Source organism: Schistocerca cancellata, chromosome 3 (assembly GCF_023864275.1).
Source record: "Schistocerca cancellata isolate TAMUIC-IGC-003103 chromosome 3, iqSchCanc2.1, whole genome shotgun sequence".
Classification (NCBI taxonomy): domain Eukaryota; kingdom Metazoa; phylum Arthropoda; class Insecta; order Orthoptera; family Acrididae; genus Schistocerca; species Schistocerca cancellata.
The window spans coordinates 580,675,919-580,700,675 of record NC_064628.1 but is presented as its reverse complement, the minus strand read 5'-3'; the positions used below and the strand labels follow the sequence as shown (position 1 = coordinate 580,700,675).

Here is a 24,757-nt window from a genome sequence, read left to right as displayed (position 1 = left end):
GTGAAACTGAAGCTAAAATAGAAAACAATTTGTTATAGATTGCCAAGTGACAAATGCTTGCCCAAACAAACCATACTTGCTGACTTCCTAGCGTTTTATTAACCAGGCTCATTCTTTTATAATGATGATCTTTTCTTTTGTGATCATCTAATGGAGATTTGCACACAGAAGTCACGAAAAGACGGAGATTGAATGACTATATATTCACTCATCCAGTTCATAAAATCACTTTTAACTGAATATACAGACAATAGAATTTCAGAAATAATTATGAATCCTTCATATGTTGTACTTCAATAGGCTCCATGAAAAAATACTGAGTAATAAATATAAAATACTTGAGGGTTTTTAATTTAATAACAAACACAATATCTTCTGAGAGAATTTGTGTAATTCAGTAACATTTAATTTTTTCCACAGTATGATAAATTCCTAGTGTACCTATCATACTAGAAGGATTGGTGAGTAGAGATCCAGTGGTTTTGTAATTTTCTGGGAAGTTAAAACTATGTGCACAATCATGACTCCGTGTTGGGACCTTTGCATTTTTGCATGTAACTGCTCTACCAACGGAATTGTTTCAGAATGACCCACAACCCACCCTCACAGTTTATTTCCATCAGTGCCTCCTTCTCAGCCTTTCAAACTTCATAAAAGTTCTCCTTCCATACCTTATGGGCCTAGCATTTCCGCAAGAAAGGATATAGGAGAGAAGAGGCTTACCCACAGCCTAGGGTATTGTTTTCAGAATGAATCTGCACTTTGCAGCAGAGCGTGCACTGATTTGAAACTTTCTGGCAGATTAAGACTGTGTTGGGACCTTTGCCTTTCATGTCCAAGTGCTCCACTGATACAGAGTAGGTACTAGTGGCAGTAAAGCTGTGATAATGTGTTGTGAGTTGTGATTGAATTACTTAGTTGGTAGAAGATTCTCGTATAAAAAGTAAATGTCTCAGGTTTGAGGCCCAGTGTGGCACACAGTTTTCATCTGTCAGGGAGCTTTAAATCAGGGAACAATCCACTGCAGAGTAAAAATTCACTAGGTGTCATTTGATTGTAAGATACTGGCCATATCATGTGCAGTTTGATTTGAAATGTGGAACTGATGTATTGTATACATTTTATACTGACACAGTGACCAAAACCCCAGCTTACGGGTTGCATTTTTCTCATTTTGCATATGGAATACACATCTGTGATAGTTGCATGCATTACCACCATGATCACAAGAAACCCTTATTATGGACATCATTGGAAGGAGCTACCACTAAAAAAACATGTGAAAGATAAGATATTATATGATCAGTTTTGCACTGTGATACAAATAACTGAGGTAACTTAAAATGCTGTGGGGGGTGAAATTAGAGAATAAAAAAAGCATGAAATAAAGTATCTGTTGCAAAAATATAAACAGCCTTTGCTGGAGAATGATCTCCCTCATGAAAATCTCAAAAACTGTTATGTTGTGAGCCTGATATGGATAAGTAAAATTTATTATTTTTGAGTGTTTTAATGATTCAACTTTTTCTCAAATGGATCGTAAACCATGACCTTTGGCCTAGACTTTTCTTAAAATATGGAAGCATAACGACCTAAATCCTTTTATAGGGGTTACTTTAAACTAGGTGAAAACTGGCATGCTGAAGATTGGAGGATCACAAGGTCATTTTTAGATAAAACACAATAGATGCTATTATTGTATTGCTCTAGGTCTGATCACATCATTAGAAATATTGTGTGAGGGTAATCAGTAAATGAAATAGAATACAGTATTCTAAATTCTTTTGTGTTTATATTGTGTTTGTCATTCACACCGATAGATAACACTGCTTTTTCTCTTGTTCTGGTCCAAAAAATCAGAGGATGGCTATAACATAAGGCAAAATTGCTAAAATAAACAAATGTTGTTATGATCTTGACTGTTGATTTAACCTAAATTATAGTTCCTTTGCAATTTAATGCATGTGTACTATTTTAAATCTTCACTGCCAACTTATTCCAGCGAGTTCAAAAAAATTTCTCTGGGAGGTGCCAGAATGCCATTCTGGCCAAAATTAAGCCTTGATGGCAACAACAAAGCAAAGTTTGAGCTCATCTCATGCATTATGACTATTATTACCATAACACTTGTTACAGCAAGGACCAGTAACCACATTCAGATGTCAATGACAAATGCTGCTAGTAGTTTTTCTGTCACATCCATGCTTTGCATGTGGGTAATGGAAAACCAAGCATGTTGCCGCCTTTCAACCTCAACTATACTTGACCACTAATCACTTTATTTTTTTATTTTTATCAAAGTATAGTGGCATACAGGGCACTGAAATTGTGGGACACAAACTGATGAAGATGGCAACTCACAGAAAATGAACTTTTAATAAACCACCCACTCTGCTCAGACCTTGCTCTTTAATAATTTTAAAGTTTTAATTTATAATTGGAGTTATCCATTAAGGTAACAGGAATTTTGCCACTAAATCTTAAAAATATTGATATAGAAACAGCCCTAAATTCTAAAAATTAGGGTGTGAAAGCATTCTTACCATTCACAGCTTATTTAGTAAACAATTTATGTATGAAATGAAAATTTTCTTTTGTTACAGTACTATATTTTCTATGATAGTCACGAAATTACAGTAATAATACAAATTAGAGACTAACCTGTGTACTGGCCGAAGTCCTTTGGATCATAAAATATTTGGTTTTTCCACATATTCAGGTCCAGCAACATGACAAGAAAAATTATGCCATAGTTGAACCATTTTCCTATGATGAAAATAAGGTATATAAAAAATCTGAGTAACAAAAATTTAACCTTATTCAGTAAATGAAAATGAATATTATCTTTCAAAAAATATTAATAAAGGGTGATAACAATTCTTTACATTGAAAATTTTAAGTGAAACATATACAAGAAAAATAAAGAAAAAATTTATAAAAAGTTATTGTGAAAATGTATTATGTATCTTTTCAAAGCAGGCAAAAACTCTAACCAGGAAAGAACCACTCGCCACATGGAATACATGTTAACAGCAGACAGACATAAAAAAAAGGTCGCTCAGCTACATTTTTTGTGCACACATTTCCTTTGCACAATAAAGTAAAGATAACAGCTAATCTAAAATACTCAACTGTTCTCAACAATTCCTTATGTGTTGAGTGGTTGTCTTCCCTCATACTGTGTTGTAATTTGAAACACTACTCATTTTAAATAAATAGATGTACCTGTTATGTCTACTTCTGCGTACTTCCACTGCAGTGTAGCTACACTGAAACCCGGAAGGTTGACGTGCAATGTTGTTGTGAAATGTGGGAAGTCCCAGTCTTGCATGACAATCAGCAAGTCCATGACTAGGATGAAAGAAGCCAGAAACGCACGCGAAAGCTCTGTAAAATAAAAATTAAAAGTGTGCCTTCAATAAAAACAATGCCTCACTGCCATGATGACCCAAAGAAAAACATGTGCTACACTAATTTTAAGAATACTGTATGTATTATGTAGATTGGGAAACTTACAAGACAGTACTGACCATATAACTTGTCTTAGCAGACAGATTAAGAAAGGCGTAATGGCACCACCCAGTGTCACTATGGAAATGGAATGTTCGCCACAACATTACCATCAAGCACTGCCAACCACCCTTTATTGAGTGTTTATCAGGAGTGCCCTCTGAAGAGAATATGCCAGAATTCAGCATATTAGCTAGCCTAGGGCCAATCTCAGTCAGTTGTGGAATGACCTGTGGAGTGTGCAGCGAGTGTGCTATTGGTTTGGCTAGGGTGTTTACTTTGTAGACTCTATTTGTCATAGATAGTACTTTGATATTTAATTTGCTTTTGTTTATGGACTTAATGATAACTTGTACTGCTTCTGAAGTGTGTTCTGTATATACCTCTTGTGAACAGAATATGGCAAGCCACCGTTGGTTGTGCTTGTAGGTTGTCTTTTTAAAAAAGTGGCAACACATTGGGACCCATGACACATGCAAATCAGAACTTGAACATCTTTGTTATTCATTGAGAGTGCAGGTGTAGCAGGAATGTCTCCCACACCACCTGTGTTCATGGCTTTTCCAACATTTAATGAACAACAAGAAGAGTGAGATGCTTACCACTGACAACTGCAGTTATATTTTACGGTTAATTAAATTTCCAACTTCAAAAGACAAAAGGCCATGTTCTTGTCAGGAAATTCTGAACTGGATGACCTAATGCAGAAATCTGGGCCATTAATTAAAATAAAGGAGCTTGAGTTGTCCAGAACATTTTATTTACTACAAGAATGTTTTTGACACAAAACATGTTATTGCAGCCAGGTTAGAATTGGGGCTGTGAAAAAAGGGTCTCAATCAGTCTTATACAGACTGGGACACTAACATGGGTTAAGTAGCTACAGTTTGTAACTACAGAATGGGTGGTGTGTTTGACCCTGTGGAAGACAGTTTATGTGTATTAAATACCAACAAACAGTATTTACAGTATGTTCCACTGTATTCTGTGCCAATTGCTTTTGTGTGGTCTAAACTACTGGACAGAACAGTTGTTGCATTGTGTTCAACAGTGTTTTACAATTTGTTTAATGGGGAAATAAGAATACATGAAAGCCGACTGGTTGCAAGTAAACCAATCAAGACCGAGGGAAGATTATAAATCACATGACACTCGTTAACACAGACTCCAACAAGATGGCATCAATACTATACAGAAGATTTATATTACAGCTGGAGAGACATATTTTTCTCAATCTAGGTCACTGTTCTCCATAATACCGCTGAATATAGATATTGCTGAATTAGTATTGGTCCCCAAATATAATGTTACCAAACAGATCTTAAGAAAATGAACAAATGTTTTGTGCAGACTTAAACCATTCCCTATTAATGAAATTTACTCCTTTTAAGTGCAATTAATATTATCATATGAAAAAAAACTGAAAATGGAAGAGATCAAAATCAAAACACTCAGACTGGAGCATATGACAAAAATAATTGCTGCAAAGAAAGAGTGTAAACTGCTATTGGGAAAACAATAAGCCATTGTAGGTCTGCAAGGAAGGCATACAAATTACTTTAACCACACTAACTGGAAAGATCTGGATACAACTGGGAAATACAAATATCAGCATTTACTGTGAATATAATTCAAAATTGGCCATACATTGGTGTAATCACAGAAAATGATTGATTCAAGGATGTTTTCTATTTTAAAGGACACCCAACAAATCCATTTATAAACCTTCATTCCCATTTGGATCAGCTTAAAAAGGATGGTTACATTGTATCTAAATTTGGTGAGCTGGGAGTTGTGCATGTAGCAATAGAAAAACCGTTTGTCGAGTTTAAAACTGAGGATAGAATGTCATTCAATGACAATTTGTTTGCAAAAACTGTAAACTTATGTTTTATACAGAAATTCTGCAAGAATGTGGAGCAGAAGAGTTGCAATGGACACATGAGAAGATGTTGATTGCTCTAACAGTAGTGTTATTTGGGAAATAAAATACAAAATTAAAGTCCCTGAATGCTTTTGAAAAGTGAATGAAAGCATGGCAACACTTGTTTCATACCTATATGAGCCACATGTTTCTTTTTTTTAAAGTTATTGAAAAATATTACAGGTAATTTGGATGTGGCAATAACATTGGGACACTTAATTCAAGGGTCCACTGTGACTTTTATCAAGCAGGGCTCAAAAACTGAACTAGATTTATCGCAAATTAAAGCAAGTATTCATGCAGTCCCTAGTTCTCAGACATATTTTATAATAATACGCAACTAGGAACCAACAGCTGAATGAAAAATGTCAAGTAATGTTAAGGGCTTCTTAAGTGTAAAGTTTTCATGCTCAGCAACAAACAAAAATACTTACAGAGACAATAATATTTTAAGATGTGGTTAATTGTAATTGATGTTACTGAATTTGGCTGTGAGCTTTGTAAAGTTGGTTGCTTACCTCAGGGGCAGAATGGTTTTGTCAGCTATGAGGGATTAGGAAGTGTGACAAGAAAAATGTTTTATTGTCTCCCAATAGTGACAGCTCATGGGTGTACGTGACTCATACTGATCAGCTGCCATGGAATAAATTTTGGCACAGAAGTGCTATAGATTTGTGAATGTGCATTACAGAGACAATCATCTTCAGATGTAGTACATATTTGTAGGAAGATATATGAAATTCAATTAAGGCTGTTGTAATACGACACAATGAGTAGAACAAAAATGACATTCAGAACATTTAGTAAATATTTGTGAACATGTCTCATCTGCATAATGCATTTAAGTGTAAGTACAGTTACTTTAACTAATCATCTGCTCAAGCAGATGGTACAACAACAATTTTGTTGATTGATTGAGGGGGATATCAGACTAAACGGCTAGGTCATCAGTCCCAACAACACTTTGTCACAATGTTGGGGCCACTGATTATGGCAACAATCTAAAACGGAGAAAAGTCAACACAAAGTGTTCTGAATGGTGTTGATTTTTAAGGATTAGTATTTGGAGGCCAGCAGCTGATTTATCATGCCCTTATGGACATCTGAGTCACAGCTCTCATACAAGATAAGTAATTTAAGTAGTAATAAACTGTTTTTAACACTTTAAACTAATTTATTACGTTAATTATAGTGCTCTTCAAGCATACCATTAAAGGTTTTTGTCTTACTCACGTATTTTCACAGTAATCACATAAAGTTCGTTTTGTTTACATATCGCGGCCAGGCTGAACTTTTGAGCTTTCAGATCAAACTTCATACCGCAATTTTAAGTGCATTTACTGATAGTTTAGTGTGCTAAATACGTTTTCTGCCCCTTTATATCTGTAGAGTATCGTCATCTCTTAAGCAATTTCCAGTAAAAAACTTCTGAACCACTGTTTACATAGTCACGAGTAGGCCTAATTTTTCGTACACGTATTTTCATTGTTTTCTGGTAACTTAATTGTCTTTCTGTCACTAAAATCGATTTGTACCATGAGTGTAAAGTGCCTGACGTGCCATAGAATCATTAGCTCCGGGGTCTGGAGTGATGGATGTAGTAACTTTTTTCATTGGGGCGATTGTAGTGGCGTGGGAATTGGGAAAATGAGCGAGACTCATCAGTGGTTTTGTAGGCTATGCAGTAGAGATAGAAAGATTGTGGAACAGGAGGGGAAAATTGCTGCCCTTCAGGCTGAGTTAAATGAGGCTAGACGAGAAATGGGCAGGTTAAGGGGGGAGAAGGGTAAACAGGGGTGGTAAGTGGCAACAGGCATAAGGAACAGGCCAGGAAATTCTTCTGACAGCTTTGTTATTAATGTACAAAATAGGTTTGACCTGTTGCCTCAGTCAGAAACTGATGAGCCTCTCACAGAAGTAGTTGTAGACAGGGCTCAACAAGCTTTCAGCAGCAAATTGAATAAGAATGTAGGGAAGTTTGCAAAGAGAAAGAAAGTCTTGTTGCTAGGTAGTTCGCATGCTAGGGGTGTGGGCGAACTTCTGCAGGATGAATTAGGATCAGAATACCAGGTCACAAGTTTTTTCAAACCTACTGCTGGACTGGGGCAGGTTACAGAGGATTTAGGTTCACTATGTAGAGGCTTTACTAAGGAAGATACCGTGATTATTGTGGGTGGGCCGGGCAACAGTACTGACAGAGATCTGGGGTACAGCATAGAGTGTGACCTGGCAAAGATTGCATCAACATCGAGTCATACCAGTGTTGGGTTTGTGTCGGTTCTGGACCACCACGACTGACCTCATTTGAGCTCTTCTGTCAGGAGAGTTAATTTGGAGTTGGGAAGGCTACTTGGATCTGGTGCAGGGTCACACATTGGTGTGGTTCCTGTTGATTCACTCTGTAGGTGGGACTATACTAGACATGGCCAACACCTCAACAAGAAAGGGAAGGGTAAACTGGCTGGGCTGAAAGCAGGAAATTTAAAGGGGGGAGGAACTACATCTCATAGTGGAAACTTTTTTAGTGTAAGATCAGTGTCCAGTGGGAAACTCAGCCAGGCAAGTACTAAAGATGTTAAAAAAGTTCAAGAAAGTCACAAAAGTAAAGTGAAAAATAATGATAGCATATTTCATCAAAATATTGGGGCATTGAAGAATAAAATTGATGAGCTTCTGCTTTGTTTAGAAGATATAGAAACTGAAAATGTAATAGATGTACTATGCCTGTCTGAGCATCACATTGTCACTGATATGCAAAAGGTTAGCATCAATGGGTACAAATTAGCTGCACATGTAAGTAGAGATAATATGATGACAGGAGGAGTTGCCATATATGTCAAAAGCTTCCACAGTGTAAAAAATTTAGAAACTAAAAAATTTTGTGTAGAGCAACATATGGAAGCATGTGCCACTGAACTTAAACTAAATGATGGCACTTTCATAATTGTAACAGTGTATAGGGCCCCCTCAGGGAATTTCCAGCTATTTCTAGAAAACTTGGATGCTTTGTTGTGCTATCTGTCAGACAGGGGAAGCAAATTATCATTTGTGGGGATTTCAATGTTGATTCCCTGAAAGAGTGTAATAGGAAGAATGACGTTGTAGTATTACTCAGTTCTTTCAATTTGAGCTCCGTCATTGATTTTCCTACTCGGATAACAAAGAACAGCAGTACATTGATAGATAACTTTTTTTATAGACCAAGATAAGTTTAAGGACATAAATGCTTATCCTGTTGAGAATGGTCTTTCAGATCATGGTGCACAGCTAGTTACAGTGCGTGACATAGCTCCATGCAGTATATCAAATCAGACTTTCAAAGCAGTGCGTTCAATTAACAATATAAGTATTGCAAACTTTAGGGAAAGCCTACAGCAGCTAGATTGGGATGAAGTGTATAAGGAACCCGATGCAAACTTGAAATATAACTTATTTCACGATACATTTTTAAGGGTATTTGAAAATTGTTTTCCCAAGAAAATAGTTAAACATAATCCCAAGAAAACATATAAAAAGCCTTGGCTAACTAAAGGAATAAGAATATCTTGCGACCGTAAAAGAGAACTATATCTAACAGCAAGAGGGAGTACTGACCCCGAAATTGTTCATTATTATAAAAACTATTGTGCGGTTCTAAGAAGAATTATTAAAAAGTCCAGAAGCATGTGTATCATGTCTGAGATCAGTAACTTTGATAATAAAATTAAAGCAATTTGGAATATTATTGAAAGGGTAACAGGGCAACCAAGAACACAGGAAGACTTTAGTGCCATAAAACTGAATGACAAGTGTACTAACAAACAATCAGAAATTGAAAATATTTTCAATAATAATTTTTTAAATGTTGTGGAGAAAATAGGATCTAGATCTTCACTAGAAGAGGCAAGGTTACTAATAGAAGAGGCCATACCTGTGCAGTTTGAAACAACTGTAATTCCACCAACCTCTCCCTCTGAAATCAGTAAAATAATAAACTCACTGAAAAGTAAAAGCTCTTACGGAATTGATGGCATTTCCAGCAAGGTACTTAAAGCTTGTTCCCCATGGACAAGTAGGATTCGCAGCCACGTATGTAATAGCTCTTTGGAGGAGGGTGTTTTCCCCGATAGACTGAAATATGCCATTGTCAAACCAGTGCATAAAAAGGGGGATACATCGGATGTCAACAACTACCGCCCAATCTCTCTTCTGACAGCTCTTTCAAAAATTTTTTAGAAAGTAATGTATTCAAGAGTAGCCTCCCATATTTGTAAAAATAAAGTACTAACAAAATGTCAATTTGGTTTTCAGAAAGGCTTTTAACAGAAAATGCTATATACACTTTCACTGATCTAATATTAAATGCTCTGAATAACCGGACATCACCCATTGGTATTTTTTGTGATCTCTCAAAGGCCTTTGATTGTGTAAATCACGGAATTCTCTTAGATAAGCTAAATCATTATGGTTTGAGTGGGGCAGTGCACAAATGATTTGATTCATACTTAACTGGAAGAATGCAGAAAGTTGAAATAAGTGGTTCATGTAATGTTAAAACAACAGCTGATTTCTCAAACTGGGGGGCTATCAAGTACGGGGTCCCATGGGGTTCGGTCTTAGGTCCTTTACTGTTCTTGATATACATTAATGACTTAGCATTCCTCATTGATGAAGATGCAAAGTTAGTTCTTTTTGCTGATGATACAAGTATAGTAATAACATCCAAAAACCAAGAACGAAGTGATGTAATTGTAAATGATATTTTTCACAAAATTATTAAGTGGTTCTCAGCAAATGGACTCTCTTTAAATTTTGATAAAACACAGTATATACAGTTCCGTACAGTAAATGGCACAACTCCAGTAATAAATATAGACTTTGAACAGAAGTCTGTAGCTAAGGTAGAATTTTCAAAATTTTTAGGTGTGTCCATTGATGAGAGGTTAAACTGGAAGCAACACATTGATGGTCTGCTGAAACGTCTGAGTTCAGCTACTTATGCTATTAGGGTTATTGCAAATTTTGGTGATAAGAATCTCAGTAAATTAGCTTACTATGCCTACTTTCATTCACTGCTTTTGTATGGCATCATATTCTGGGGTAATTCATCGTTGAGTAGAAAAGTATTCATTGCTCAAAAACGTGTAATCAGAATAATTGCTGGAGCCCACCCACGGTCATCCTGCAAACATCTATTTAAGGATCTAGTGATCCTCATAGTAACCTCACAGTATATATATTCACTTATGAAATTTGTTGTTAATAATCCAACCCAGTTCAAAAGTAATAGCAGTGTGCATAGCTATAACACCAGGAGAAAGGATGATCTTCACTATGCAGGGTTGAATCTGACTTTGGCACAGAAAGGGGTAAATTATGCTGCCACAAAAGTCTTTGGTCACCTACCAAACAGCATCAAAAGCCTGACAGATAGCCAACTAACATTTAAAAATAAATTAAAAGAATTTCTAGATGACAACTCCTTCTACTCATTGGCTGAATTTTTAGATATAAATTAAGGGGGGGGGGGGGGGGGGGGGGACTTGAACATCAGTGTCATGCAATATTTGTGTAATGTAATATCTTGTACAGACATCGTTTATTAACCTGACACATTCCACATCATTACGAAGTGTCGTATTCATGATCTATGGAACAAGTATTAATCTAATCTAATCCTTACTATAGCTGGGCTATTGGGAGTTCATAATAAACCAATTTATGTAAGTTACCAATTAATAATAAGATCAGTACATATGCAGTCCAATGTGCCATTCCATAGAGTCTGTATTCGCTCTTTCACAGAAAAGTTTGAAGAAGCCATACAGATTAGATGTGGAAGTAATATTTGAGGATCTGCAATCATGCTTTAGCCGTCAAGCGTACCTTAACCTCTAAGTTAGGCTAGTAACATCCATAAAGTGAGCCACATGTTTTTTACTGATACAGGACAATAATGCAGATAATTTAGACATGAAAACAGCATTACGGAACGTAATTTGAGGGTCCATTGTGCCAAAGCAGGTGAAAAGGTCAATCTACTGTCATGTTTAGGTGCCAAGTGTGTATGTGGGGGGGAGGGGAGGGGGGCACCACAGGGTAACATAGAACAAGAATTTGGCTCTGTGGTATAAACTGAACATCTGTTTCACTTTTTATGGTTGTAAAATATTGGGCTACGGTTGGGTGATCAAAATGTGTGGGTTTTGCAAATGCTGACAAAAGTATCCCAGCGACATTCTCCTTGCCATCACCTGCCCCTGCATGTGATGTCACAAGCAGTTATACCATGGCCAGAAGCCTGATAGATATACTACTGTCATTTAGGTTGTTTTCATAAATACTATTTGACTTTTCCAGATGAAAAAATTATAGATAACAAGTTCAATAAAAATGTTCTCTGACACATAGGTTTTATAACCAAAACACTTGCTATAGTCAAGCTCTGAATGTGAAATCTTATGAAACAGACTCAAAACTCAGTGGAAAAAATGTGACATGTAGGAACAAAGAAGAAGACAGTATTATACCATATTACAACATTCTGGTCCTAAAATAATTTTGTGAGACACTGGAAAAAGTGCTTCCATGTGTGGAGATCAAGGATTGTCTCTATGAGGACATCTTGCTTCATCACACAGCATAGTGTCAGACAGTTTTTGGCCATAAACAAATCATCAGTGTATTTTCAACGACACTGCTCAACAGAATTAGCTCCCAGCAACATTTTTCTGTGTTCTAGAATGAAAAAGGGCATAAAAGAGAAACATTCACAGGACATAGGTAAGCTACAAACATTTGGACCTGTACTCAGGAATTGAGCCTTGGGCACTGATGCAAAAATCCCACTTTGTTGTGTGTGTGGAGGCAGGGAGTGAGGGTGGGGGTTGGGGTGGGGGGTAGGTGGGAGGTCTTAATGGAGGTAGTTTGCTGTTGCAGTCCTCCCAACTTGCTGTTGGGTGTCTGGTATGCATCTGTGTCATGTGCTTGTACACTGGTATCAGTTCATAGATTGTCCCTCTTGAAGTGCACTAAAGTGTCTGCTGATCCTGGTGTCCCATCCAATGTAGATCATCAACAGTTTCTATGTTATATGTCCTCACTCCATGAAACACCGAGGTTTGCAATTTAATCCAGAATACTGGCACCAACCCTGACAAATATGAACTTTGTGCCAGTTTTTCTCCCCTTGTCAGCCAAATACTGGCAGTGAAAATTTCTTCCACCATCGGGGCTCAAATCAGCTACCTCCAAGTTGAATGCCACTACACAAGCATGAGTTAATAATTTGGACTGTGGAGGCAATAAATACTGGAGATGAGACAAAAATGGCCAAACACATGAAACAGCGAATACAAAAACAAGCACTCAATCTTACTGAAACTTCCCACGTATGATGGTTGGTCATCTGATTCAAAACAGTATGTAAGAAGTAAACAATAAGAGAAGTCATCACTATTATTCTTCTGTCCACAGGAAGAAGCTGATGTAAGATGCTAACACACTCATTTGTAATCAGGTACTGACCCAGGTTTCCGCCCTGGAAGAAGGGATGTGTCACAATTTGTTACTCTTCCCCTCTTCACTGCTAATACTACTTTCACTAACCCACATTTTTATAGTGTGGCAGATGTCTATGATTTTAATATTAATAACAATAAAATTTATGCAGTGCTTTAATATAATAATAAAGCCTAATGATGTGTTTGCATCAGTACTTAGCTTATCACTGTAAGCGTATCACCCAAAAAATTGTAATTAAGGAAATTTGAAAAGCATTAGTTCAAAAATTTGAGAAGAATGCGTGTCACATTATTTATTCAGTAACTATTATAGTAATAAACTCTTTGAATTTCAACACCATAATTTACACAAAATTAAATCTAAGAGTGCACTCACCATTATCAGTGTGTAATTTAACACTATAACTTGAACATGATCTGAAGACTATGGCTATGTGAGGATTTAAATGAGGAAAATGCTCTTTCTTTCTGTCATTTGCACTTATGTTTGGGAAGTCAGTCAGATATACTTGTGTCTGTTCCTTCAGGCACTGGTTTATTGATGATTCACAGCTATTGTAAAAGTGACAAAACTGATTCACAAATTGAGAATACGGTTTGATGTCAGTTGTATATTTTATTAGTGACACATGAAAATTTGTGTCAGATCAGGACTGGAACCTGGATTTTCCACTTACTGTGAGAAGTCCCTTTAACCACTTCAGCTATGTGTGCTCACCTTCCAGACTAACCAGAACTTTCATATGCCACGTTGTTAATATCCCCTATACTCACACTTAGTGATGCTTGCACAGGAAGAGAAAATTTTTTATTATCATCATTTTTAGTCCATAAAGGCATATATGCCTATAGTTTAGTTGTCTATTTTTGACGAAAGCCTTATCATCCGAATGCTCTTTGTGAAAGCCTTTTTGTTGTGCCTATCTGCAACTCAGCATCTCACTGTATGGTGAGTAGCAACTATCTTTTTCATAATATTGTTACATTGTATCCTGAGTTTTCTATTGTTAGATGCCATATAGACATGGATATTCTATATATGCCTTGATGGGAAAATGGTGATAGTAAAAATTTGTCTCTCTGTGTGTGGAAATCACAAAGTGTGAGGACAGGAGATATGGACAACATTACTTATGGAAGTTCGGATTGGTCTGGGAGGCATGGATGCCTAGCCAAAGTGTAAGTTCTGCCTTGAGTCCCGAGTCAAAAGGTTGCTGCTTTACCACCACACTGCAGTGTTGCATGCATCTGGACAGTTTTTCCTTAGTGTTGTTTGTGTCATCATGTGTGTCACATCATTGTTTGATTCATAGCATTAGTTTTTGTAGATGTCCATTGGTAGCAGCGTAGTCCAATCATAATGTCAGCCACAGGTTCCAAGTGTGTTCGGAGAAAGGGTACAATCAGCTTTAGTTTCAACAAATTTATGCATTCTGTGCAGGCCTGATCTTTGAATCTCCAAAGATCCATAACTGGCTCATTGATACCATTCATTTAACATCTGATCAGATTCATACTGCCTATTTTTATTCTGATAACTATGTCTTTTTTGCTAAGTTTTTGGATCCACTACAAGTAGATAGGTGACTTTTGCATCACGATTCTCAAGTTCCCTTCAAGCATTACGATGGTTCTATAAGTATGGTGCTTCTTGCTAATGCGAAACTGGATTATATGAATGTCTGAGTGTTCAGTTTCCACCAGAAGTTGATGATAGTTTACTTAAGAAGGTTCTGTTCCCTTATGGTGGTACAAGGGGTATACATTATGGATGCTAGTCTGCTCAACACTGGTCCCCCTCTACAGATCTGTATTTACCACGCTCATATAATACACTCCTGGAAATGGAAAAAAGAACACATTGACACCGGTGTGTCAGACCCACCATACTTGCTCTGGACACTGCAAGAGGGCTGTACAAGCAATGATCACACGCACGGCACAGTGGACACACCAGGAACCGCAGTGTTGGCCGTCGAATGGCGCTAGCTGCGCAGCATTTGTGCACCGCCGCCGTCAGTGTCAGCCAGTTTGCCGTGGCATACGGAGCTCCATCGCAGTCTTTAACACTGGTAGCATGCCGCGACAGCGTGGACGTGAACCGTATGTGCAGTAGACGGACTTTGAGCGAGGGCGTATAGTGGGCATGCGGGAGGCCGGGTGGACGTACCAAAGAATTGCTCAACACGTGGGGCGTGAGGTCTCCACAGTACATCGATGTTGTCGCCAGTGGTCGGCGGAAGGTGCACGTGCCCGTCGACCTGGGACCGGACCGCAGTGACGCACGGATGCACGCCAAGACCGTAGGATCCTACGCAGTGCCGTAGGGGACCGCATCGCCACTTCCCAGCAAAATAGGGACACTGTTGCTCCTGGGGTATCGGCGAGGACCATTCGCAACCGTCTCCACGAAGCTGGGCTACGGTCCCGCGCACCGTTAGGCCGTCTTCCGCTCACGCCCCAACATCGTGTAGCCCGCCTCCAGTGGTGTTGCGACAAGCGTGAATGGAGGGACGAATGGAGACGTGTCATCTTCAGCGATGAGAGTCGCTTCTGCCTTGGTGCCAATGATGGTCGTATGCGTGTTTGGCGCTGTGCAGGTGAGCGCCACAATCAGGACTGCATACGACCGAGGCACACAGGGCCAACACCCGGCATCATGGTGTGGGGAGCGATCTCCTACACTGGCCGTACACCACTGGTGATCGTCGAGGGGACACTGAATAGTGCACGGTACATCCAAACCATCATCGAACCCAGCGTTCTACCATTCCTAGACCGGCAAGGGAACTTGCTGTTCCAACAGGACAATGCACGTCCGCATGTATCCCGTGCCACCCAACGTGCTCTAGAAGGTGTAAGTCAACTACCCTGGCCAGCAAGATCTCCGGATCTGTCCCCTATTGAGCATGTTTGGGACTGGATGAAGCGTCGTCTCACGCGGTCTGCACGTCCAGCACGAATGCTGGTCCAACTGAGGCGCCAGGTGGAAATGGCATGGCAAGCCGTTCCACAGGACTACATCCAGTATCTCTACGATCGTCTCCATGGGAGAATAGCAGCCTGCATTGCTGCAAAAGGTGGATATACACTGTACTAGTGCCGACATTGTGCATACTCTGTTGCCTGTGTCTATGTGCCTGTGGTTCTGTCAGTGTGATCATGTGATGTATCTGACCCCAGGAATGTGTCAATAAAGTTTCCCCTTCCTGGGACAATGAATTCACGGTGTTCTTATTTCAATTTCCAGGAGTGTATATAGTGGGCTGACAGTGATTTGGATTCTCCGCCTAGCAGAGATATGGACTTGTCATAGGCACTAAGGCTGTGAGCAGTGTCTGTGGGCCACTGTGGTAATGGGAGCATTGCCGAGACATGCAGGACATGTGGCGTCAACTGGTGCTGTACTTGCACCTGTTTGTATCATTCGACTGCACAGTCATGTTGACTTAGTTTGTTTCTGGTCTCGAGTGGTTACTGATCTGAAACTGTTGCATTGCTACACCAATTTCACTACATTCCAGACTTCTTAGTGCTTCATTCACTTTGTGAACTCAGTCTGTTGCAGACTTATAGGAACATGTATTCATTTCTCTGTGGTTCAATTTACACTCTGGAGAAAGTGACAAACAAGTTCTAACCATGCCATGCAGGACTGAAAAGGCAATTGGGGACGTTCTTCCTGTGCAATGAAAGTGACAACCTTAGATCTAACTGGCTGAAGTGGGTGTTTGTATTGAAGTCCCCAGTGTCGAAAATTGATATTAACTAATCTCACAATGCTGGTGCCACATCTTCCTCGAGTGCAATGGAACAACAGGGGGGAACGCAGCTTACTGCTCCCAAATTTTCACCTTCATCCTTGCAGCATGGTCCTTAAATTGTTGTTGCCAAGCCGACAGTGTCTGCAGTATAATACAAGTGCCATTTTAGATATGGTGGTGAAAAGTCTACTCCTCACCCACCCCTCCCTGAAGTACGTTTGTTGGTTAATGTATCTTGTAGTGTTGAATCATGCATTCCTGATGGGGTCGATGGTGCGAAAAGAGTACTGAGGTCTCTAGTGTTTCTCCTAGTATTCCTCCCACAATTGGTGTAACTTTCCTGGAACCACCCAAGGGTGGGAAATCGTTGAGCCTTCTGGTGTTCCAATGAATCAACAGTGTTAAACTGAGGCACCACTAAATTTACCTTCTCTTGTGCGTCAATCTGAGTTGCAAGGATCCCATCTTCTGGAGTGGGTCTCTGAGGCTCCTTGTTTGTCACGTACTTTGGTTAGTGTCCAAGAACAGCCTACATCCCCAACTGCAGATGGTGTATTGCCTCGTAGTCACTGTAAACAATGAGTCCAACCCGAGCGTGTGGTGGCCCATAAAAAGAAGGAACACAGATTCCAGAGGTAGGAGAGGAAGCTCCCCACCCTCTGACTCATAAATGAACCTTGACACACACTCATGACGTAAATAAGGTCAGCAGATCGAATTTTGTTTCTTGTTGTTTAAGTTTGCAAACTTACACATTTACTTCTTCGGGCTTTAACAGGCTAGAATCAGACCTGCAGCTCGCTTCATTGTTTCAGTTCATCTATGGCTCCTGTGCGGAAGTTATATTTCTACAAGAGGTTCAATTCATTCGTTTTTCTCTTCCTGGTTTTTGCACTGTGTTTAATGTGGCCCATGAATGTTCCACTGGGACTTCCTTGCTTTTAGAGATGGTATTCCCACTGAAGAGACTGAAATTCTTGACAATGGTAGAAGAATAGAAAGTACTTCTCTTTACCTGAACTTGATTCTCCTTTATGCACCATGCAGTACCACAAGCACTTTGGACCACTCCCAATTTTATAAGAAGAGGGGAGTATTTGTTGCAGAAAAGTCCGCCAAGTATTTTGATAGATGATGATTTTAGCTTGTGTTGCATTTTGTACATCAGTCTCCCAATCTTAATGTCTGTCAAGAATTGCAAGATCTAGTTCGCTCCTTGAAAGTGCAAGATGTTTGGATCTGTAAATATCAGACTCTTGTCAAGTTTACCTATTTTACTGCTAGTTTAGCAGTTGGTTTGACAGATTTTATTCATCTGATTGGATACGTAATTGGATTTTGGTTGTCATTGTCATCCCCGCCAGCTTCACGGGACACTGTGCCGTGACTGTTACTTTAATTTATACACAACAGTTGGTGACATTGTTTCGATGCTGAATGAGGCACACTTGGAGGACCCAGCCCCAGATGAAGTGAGGCTCCTTCGCTCCTGTTCAACTGCGCTTTGTGCCTCCATTTTTAAACAGTGTGTTCAACTGGTAAAACTGTGACTCCAACAAACGTTGGTATGATTCCGTGCTGATGGAGTGTGGGAATTTGGCGAGACATGAGAATCTTATCACTCTATCTTATGTAACATTTATGAAAGAGCTCATCCGGGTCCCCTACGGATTGCAGACGTCAACATGTAGAAGCACAGTTGTTACGATTGAAGCAGTGCCAGGATTAAGAAGAAGATCCAAACTACATTCCTTGGTAGTGGACAGGGGACAGGGACAACTTAATCATAGCTAACACTTGGTGCAAGAACCATAAAAGAAGGTTGTATACATGGAAGAACCCTGGAGATACTAAAAGGTTTCAGATAGATTATATAATGGTAAGGCAGAGATTTAGGAACCAGGTTTTAAATTGTAAGACATTTCCAGAGGCATATGTTGACTCTGACCACAATCTGTTGGTTATGAACTGTAGATTAAAACTGAAGAAACTGCAAAAAGGTGGGAATTGAAGGAGATGGGACCTGGATAAACTGACTAAACCAGAGGTTGTACAGAGTTTCAGGGAGAGCATAAGGGAACAATTGGCAGGAATGGGGGAAAGAAATACAGTAGAAGAAGAATGGGTAGCTTTGAGGGATGAAGTAGTGAAGGCAGCAGCGGATCAAGTAGGTAAAAAGATGAGCGCTAGTAGAAATCCTTAGGTAACAGAAGAAATATTGAATTTAATTGATGAAAGGAAAAAATATAAAAATGCAGTAAATGAAGCAGGCAAAAAGGAATACAAACATCTCAAAAATGAGATCGACAGGAAGTGCAAAATGGCTAAGCAGGGACGGCTAGAGGACAAATGTAAGGATGTAAAGGCTCATCTCACTAGGGGTAAGATAGATACTGCCTACAGGAAAATTAAAGAGACCTTTGGAGAAAAGTGAACCACTTGTATGAATATCAAGAGCTCAGATGGAAACCCAGTTCTAAGCAAAGAGGGGAAAGCAGAAAGATGGAAGGAGTATATAGAGGGTCTATACAAGGGCAATGTACTTGAGGACAATATTATGGAAATGGAAGAGGATGAAGATGAAGATGAAATGGGAGATATGATACTACGTTAAGAATTTGAGAGAGCACTGAAAGACATGAGTCGAAACAAGGCGCCGGGAGTAGATAACATTCCATTAGAACTACGGTACTGGCGGCCTTGGGAGAGCCAGTCCTGACAAAACTCTACCATCTGGTGAGCAAGATGTATGAGACAGGCGAAATACCCTCAGACTTCAAGAAGAATATAATAATTCCAATCCCAAAGAAAGCAGGTGTTGACAGATGTGAAAATTACCGAACTATTAGTTTAATAAGTCACAGCTGCAAAATACTAACGCGAATTCTTTACAGACGAATGGAAAAACTGATAGAAGCCGACCTCGGGGAAGATCAGTTTGGATTCCACAGAAATGCTGGAACACGTGAGGCAATACTGACCCTACGACTTATCTTAGAAGCTAGATTAAGGAAAGGCAAACCTACGTTTGTAGCATTTGTAGACTTAGAGAAAGCTTTTGACAATGTTGAGTAGAATACTCTCTTTCAAATTCTGAAGGTGGCAGGAGTAAAACACAGGGAGCGAAAGGCTATTTACAATTTGTATAGAAACAAAATGGCAGTTATAAGAGTTGAGGGGCATGAAAGGGAAGCAGTGGTTGCGAAGGGAGTGAGACAGGGTTGTAGCCTCTCCCCGATGTTATTCAATCTGTATATTGAGCAAACAATGAAGGAAACAAAAGAAAAATTCGGAGTAGGTATTAAGATCCATGGAGAAGAAATAAAAAGTTTGAGGTTCGCCGATGACATTGTAATTCTGTCAGAGACAGCAAAGGACTTGGAAGAGCAGTTGAACAGAATGGACAGTGTCTTGAAAGGAGGATATAAGATGAACATCAACAAAAGCAAAACGAGGATAATGGAATGTAATCGAATTAAGTCGGGTGATGCTGAGGGTATTAGATTAGGAAATGAGACACTTAAAGTAGTAAAGGAGGTTTGCTGTTTGGGGATCAAAATAACTGATGATGGTTGAAGTAGAGAGGATATAAAATGTAGACTGGCAATGGCAAGGAAAGCGTTTCTGAAGAATAGAAATTTGTTAACATCGAGTGTAGATTTAAGTGTCAGGAAGTCGTTTCTGAAAGTATTTGTATGGAGTGTAGCCATGTATGGAAGTGAAACATGGATGATAAATAGTTTAGACAAGAAGAGAATAGAAGCTTTTGAAATGTGGTGCTACAGAAGAATGCTGAAGATTAGATGGGTAGATCACTTAACTAATGAGGAGGTATTGAATAGGATTGGGGAGAAGAGGAGTTTGTGGCACAACTTGACTAGAAGAAGGGATCGATTGGTAGGACATGTTCTGAGGCATCAAGGGATCACCAATTTAGTATTGGAGGGCAGCGAGGAGGGTAAATATCGTAGAGGGAGACCAAGAGATGAATACACCAAGCAGATTCAGAAGGATGTCGGTTGCAGTAGGTACTGGGAGATGAAGAAGCTTGCACAGGATAGAGTAGCATGGAGCGCTGCATCAAACCAGTCTCAGGACTGAAGACCACAACAACAACAACAGGGGTTTTCCTCAGGGAAGTCCACTTTCAAAGTCGTTGTTTGTTCTATGACCTGAGCCCCTTCTTTGAAGGATTGTCACTCACTTTGAAGGATGGACACTCTTGGGCGAGACGACCTCAGTGTGTGCATATGCGGACAATGTGATGGTGTTACTCCATTCTCTCATGGCAATTCCATTGCTCAAGGCTGTTGTGGATGCCTTTTGCCTGGCATCTGGTGCCCACATCAATGAAGGCAAAAATCAGTTGATGAAATTATTAATAATGCTGTCATTTCATGGGCAATGGAGGTTGATAGACATAAATCTTTGGCTGTCATAACTGATAGTTCTCTATTCCAAATGGCTACACTTAATTGGGCTTTCCGATATTCAAAGGAAACATTCTGTGTTTTTGTTCAGTGCACCATGTTGACTACCTCTCACGGAATCTCCACGTTCATGTGTCTGCTATTTTACTGTCTGCGAGAGGGCACTCATGATCCACCTGTCGATGTTAGTTGATATAATTTCCAGTTAAAACATGTCTGTGGATTTCATATTGCTGTTAGTTATCTGGGGCTGATATTCTACAGAGGCAGCATCTCACTACCACATTTATGTTAATGTGCAGGGGAGGGGTTGACTATATGGCATCTGTTGAACGGGCATCGCCGTTTATTCTACCAATGGCAGTGATGTCATCATGGTATTAATTGGTACACAATCTGTTATCCACCAATGAGCACCTGTTTTCTATTGGACTTAGTCTCACCAATCAGTGTAGTCGCTGTCTTGCCATAGGTACACTACAACTTACATTTATCTGTCAAGACCACGAAGTGAACTGACACTGGCTTGAAAAAGAATGAGCATTTCTAACTCGACCTGTTGAGGTTCCCATTTCGGCTGATATCCTGTGTCGTATAGACAAGTCATACTTACTGAAGTTAAAGTCACATGGAATTACATAGCTGTTTGGTTACAACTTTCATTACATTGTACATGGAGGGGCAACACGGACCAGCTCATAGCTGGGAACAGGGGCCACAGAAAGAGGAAAGTGTCTGACAGTTTCCCAATTGGCACAACCAATAGATTTGCCTTGCTACCACAGTTAAGTAAGGAAGAGGCTTCAGTAGAAGTAGATGCAGTTAAGATGCAACAGAATCTCACTAGGGAACCAACTGTTTCAAAAAACGTAGAAAGTAAGAGGAAAGTTCTGTTGCTAGGTAGCAGCCATGGAAGAGGTGTGGGCCAGATTTTACAGGAAAAGTTAGATGACAGGTACCAGGTCACAAACTTTTTCAAGCCAAGTGCATATCTTAGACAGGCGGTAGAGGATATAGGTTCCTTGTGCAAGGGTTTCTCAGAGCAGGATCATGTGATGATAGTGGGTGGAGTGTGGAACAGTATTGATAGGGATCAGGGCTACAGTATTGAGTGTGACCTGGTGCAAATAGACTGCAATGACCCTTACCAGTGTTGGGCTGGTGGCTGCTTTTGCATGGCATGATCAGCCCCAGTTGAACCGCTCTGTCAGGAGGGTGAATATGGAGTTGGATCAGTTGTGTAGGGCTGCCACTCTGTCCTTAAAACCACATCCTTTCGTCTTTCCCTCTCCTTCCCTCTTTCCTGGTCAAGCAACCGTTGGTTGCGAAAGCTTGAATTTTGTGTGTATGTTTGTGCTTGTTTGTGTGTCTATCAACATGGCAGTGCTTTTGTTATATACAGGGTTATTACAAATGATTGAAGCGATTTCACAGCTCTACAATAACTTTATTATTTGAGATATTTTCAAAATGCTTTGCACACACATACAAAAACTCAAAAAGTTTTTTTAGGCATTCACAAATGTTCGATATGTGCCCCTTTAGTGATTCGGCAGACATCAAGCTGATAATCAAGTTCCTCCCACACTTGGCGCAGCATGTCCCCATCAATGAGTTCGAAAGCATCGTTGATGCGAGCTCGCAGTTCTGGCACGTTTCTTGGTAGAGGAGGTTTAAACACTGAATCTTTCACATAACCCCACAGAGAGAAATCGCATGGGGTTAAGTCGGGAGAGTGTGGAAGCCATGACATGAATTGCTGACCATGATCTCCACGACGACCGATCCATCGGTTTTCCAATCTCCTGTTTAAGAAATGCCGAACATCATGATGGAAGTGCTGTGGAGCACCATCCTGTTGAAAGATGAAGTCGGCGCTGTCGGTCTCTAGTTGTGGCATGAGCCAATTTTCCGCAGGCTACGCGTGAAACTTGCCCGCACGCGTTCAACCGTTTCTTCGCTCACTGCAGGCCGACTCGTTGATTTCCCCTTACAGAGGCATCCAGAAGCTTTAAACTGCGCATACCATCGCCAAATGGAGTTAGCAGTTGGTGGATCTTTGTTGAACTTCGTCCTGAAGTGTCGTTGCACTGTTATGACTGACTGATGTGAGTGCATTTCAAGCACGACATACGCTTTCTTGGCTCCTGTCGCCATTTTGTCTCACTGTGCTCTCGAGCGCTCTGACGGCAAAAACCTGAAGTGCGGCTTCAGCCGAAAAAAACTTTATGAGTTTTTCTACGTATCTGTAGTGTGTCGTGACCATACGTCAATGAATGGAGCTACAGTGAATTTATGAAATCGCTTCAATCATTTGTAATAGCCCTGTATATTTTGTGAGGCTACAGTGAAGATCTCTGTCTCTTTAAATAAGTGTCTGCAGGATGATCTTGGATGAGCTCCAGAAATTATTCTGATTACACACTTTTGTGCAATGAACACTCTTTTACTGAATGATGAGTTACCCCAGAATATGACGCCACACAAAAACAGAGAATGAAAATAGGCATAGTAAGCTAATTTACTCAGATGAATATCGCCAAAATTTGCAATGACCCTAATGGCATAAGTAGCTGAACTCAAATGTTTCAGCAGATCTTCAGTTTGTTTTTTACAGTTCAACACCTCATCAATACATACACCTAGAAATTTTGAATATTCTACCTTAGCTACCAATATCTGATTGAAGTCTATATTTACTAATGGTGTCATTCCATTTACTGTATGGAACTGTATGTACTGTGTTTTGCCAAAGTTTAATGAGAGCCCATTTGCAGAGAACCACTGAATGATTTTCCGAAAGACATCGTTTACAATTTCATCAGTTAATTCTTGTCTGTTGGGTGTGGTAGCTATACTTGTATCGTCGGCAAAAAGTACCAGCTTTGTGTCTTCGTGAATATAGGATGGCAAGTCATTAATACATATTAAGAACAGCAGAGGACCCAAGACCAAACCTTGTGGCACCCCATTCTTGATTGTTCTTCAGTTTGGGAAATCACCAGTTTTTTTGCATATTATGTGAACTGCTTATTTAAACTTTCTGCACTCTTCCATTTGAGTGCAGTCCCATTCATACCACAATACTTGAGCTTATCTAGAAGTATTCCATGATTTACACAGTCAAAATCCTTTGAGAGATCACAAAAAATCCCAATGTGTGCCTTCCGGTTACTCAGAGCATTTAATATTTCATTAGTGAAAGTATATATAGCATTTTCCATTGCAAAACCTTTCTGGAAACCAAACTGACATTTTGTTAAAACTTTATTTTTACAAAGGTGTAAGCTACTCTGCAATACATTACTTTTTCAAGAATTTTGGATAAGGCAGTCAGAAGAGAAGTTGGGCGGTAGTTGTTGACGTCAGACTTATCCCCTTTTTTATGCAGTGGTTTAACAATGGCATACTTCAGTCTATCTGGGAAAATACCCTGCTTCAGAGAGCTATTACATAAGTGGCTAAGAATCCCACTTATCTCTTGGGAACAAGCTTTTATTATCCTACTGGAAATGACATCAATTCCATGTGAGCTTTTATTCTTGAGAAAGTCTATTATCTTCCTAATTTCAGAAGGAGAGGTGGGTGGAATTTCAGTTGTGTCAAATGGTGTGGGTAAGGCCTCTT

The 24,757-nt window shown here is 39.6% G+C and overlaps 1 protein-coding gene across 1 annotated transcript in view; it reads right to left on the bottom strand.

Annotated features, from left to right (window-relative positions):
• The window catches only part of LOC126176824 (transmembrane protein 117-like), a 300,039-nt gene that overhangs the window by 54,157 nt on the left and 221,125 nt on the right, over positions 1–24,757 (bottom strand). Inside the window, exons 8-9 of the mRNA XM_049924008.1 lie at positions 3,226–3,387; positions 2,662–2,766 (exon numbers count right to left, since the gene is read on the bottom strand). Of these exons, the coding sequence (XP_049779965.1) occupies positions 2,662–2,766; positions 3,226–3,387 (267 nt within the window). The remainder of the gene's footprint in view (positions 1–2,661; positions 2,767–3,225; positions 3,388–24,757) is intronic.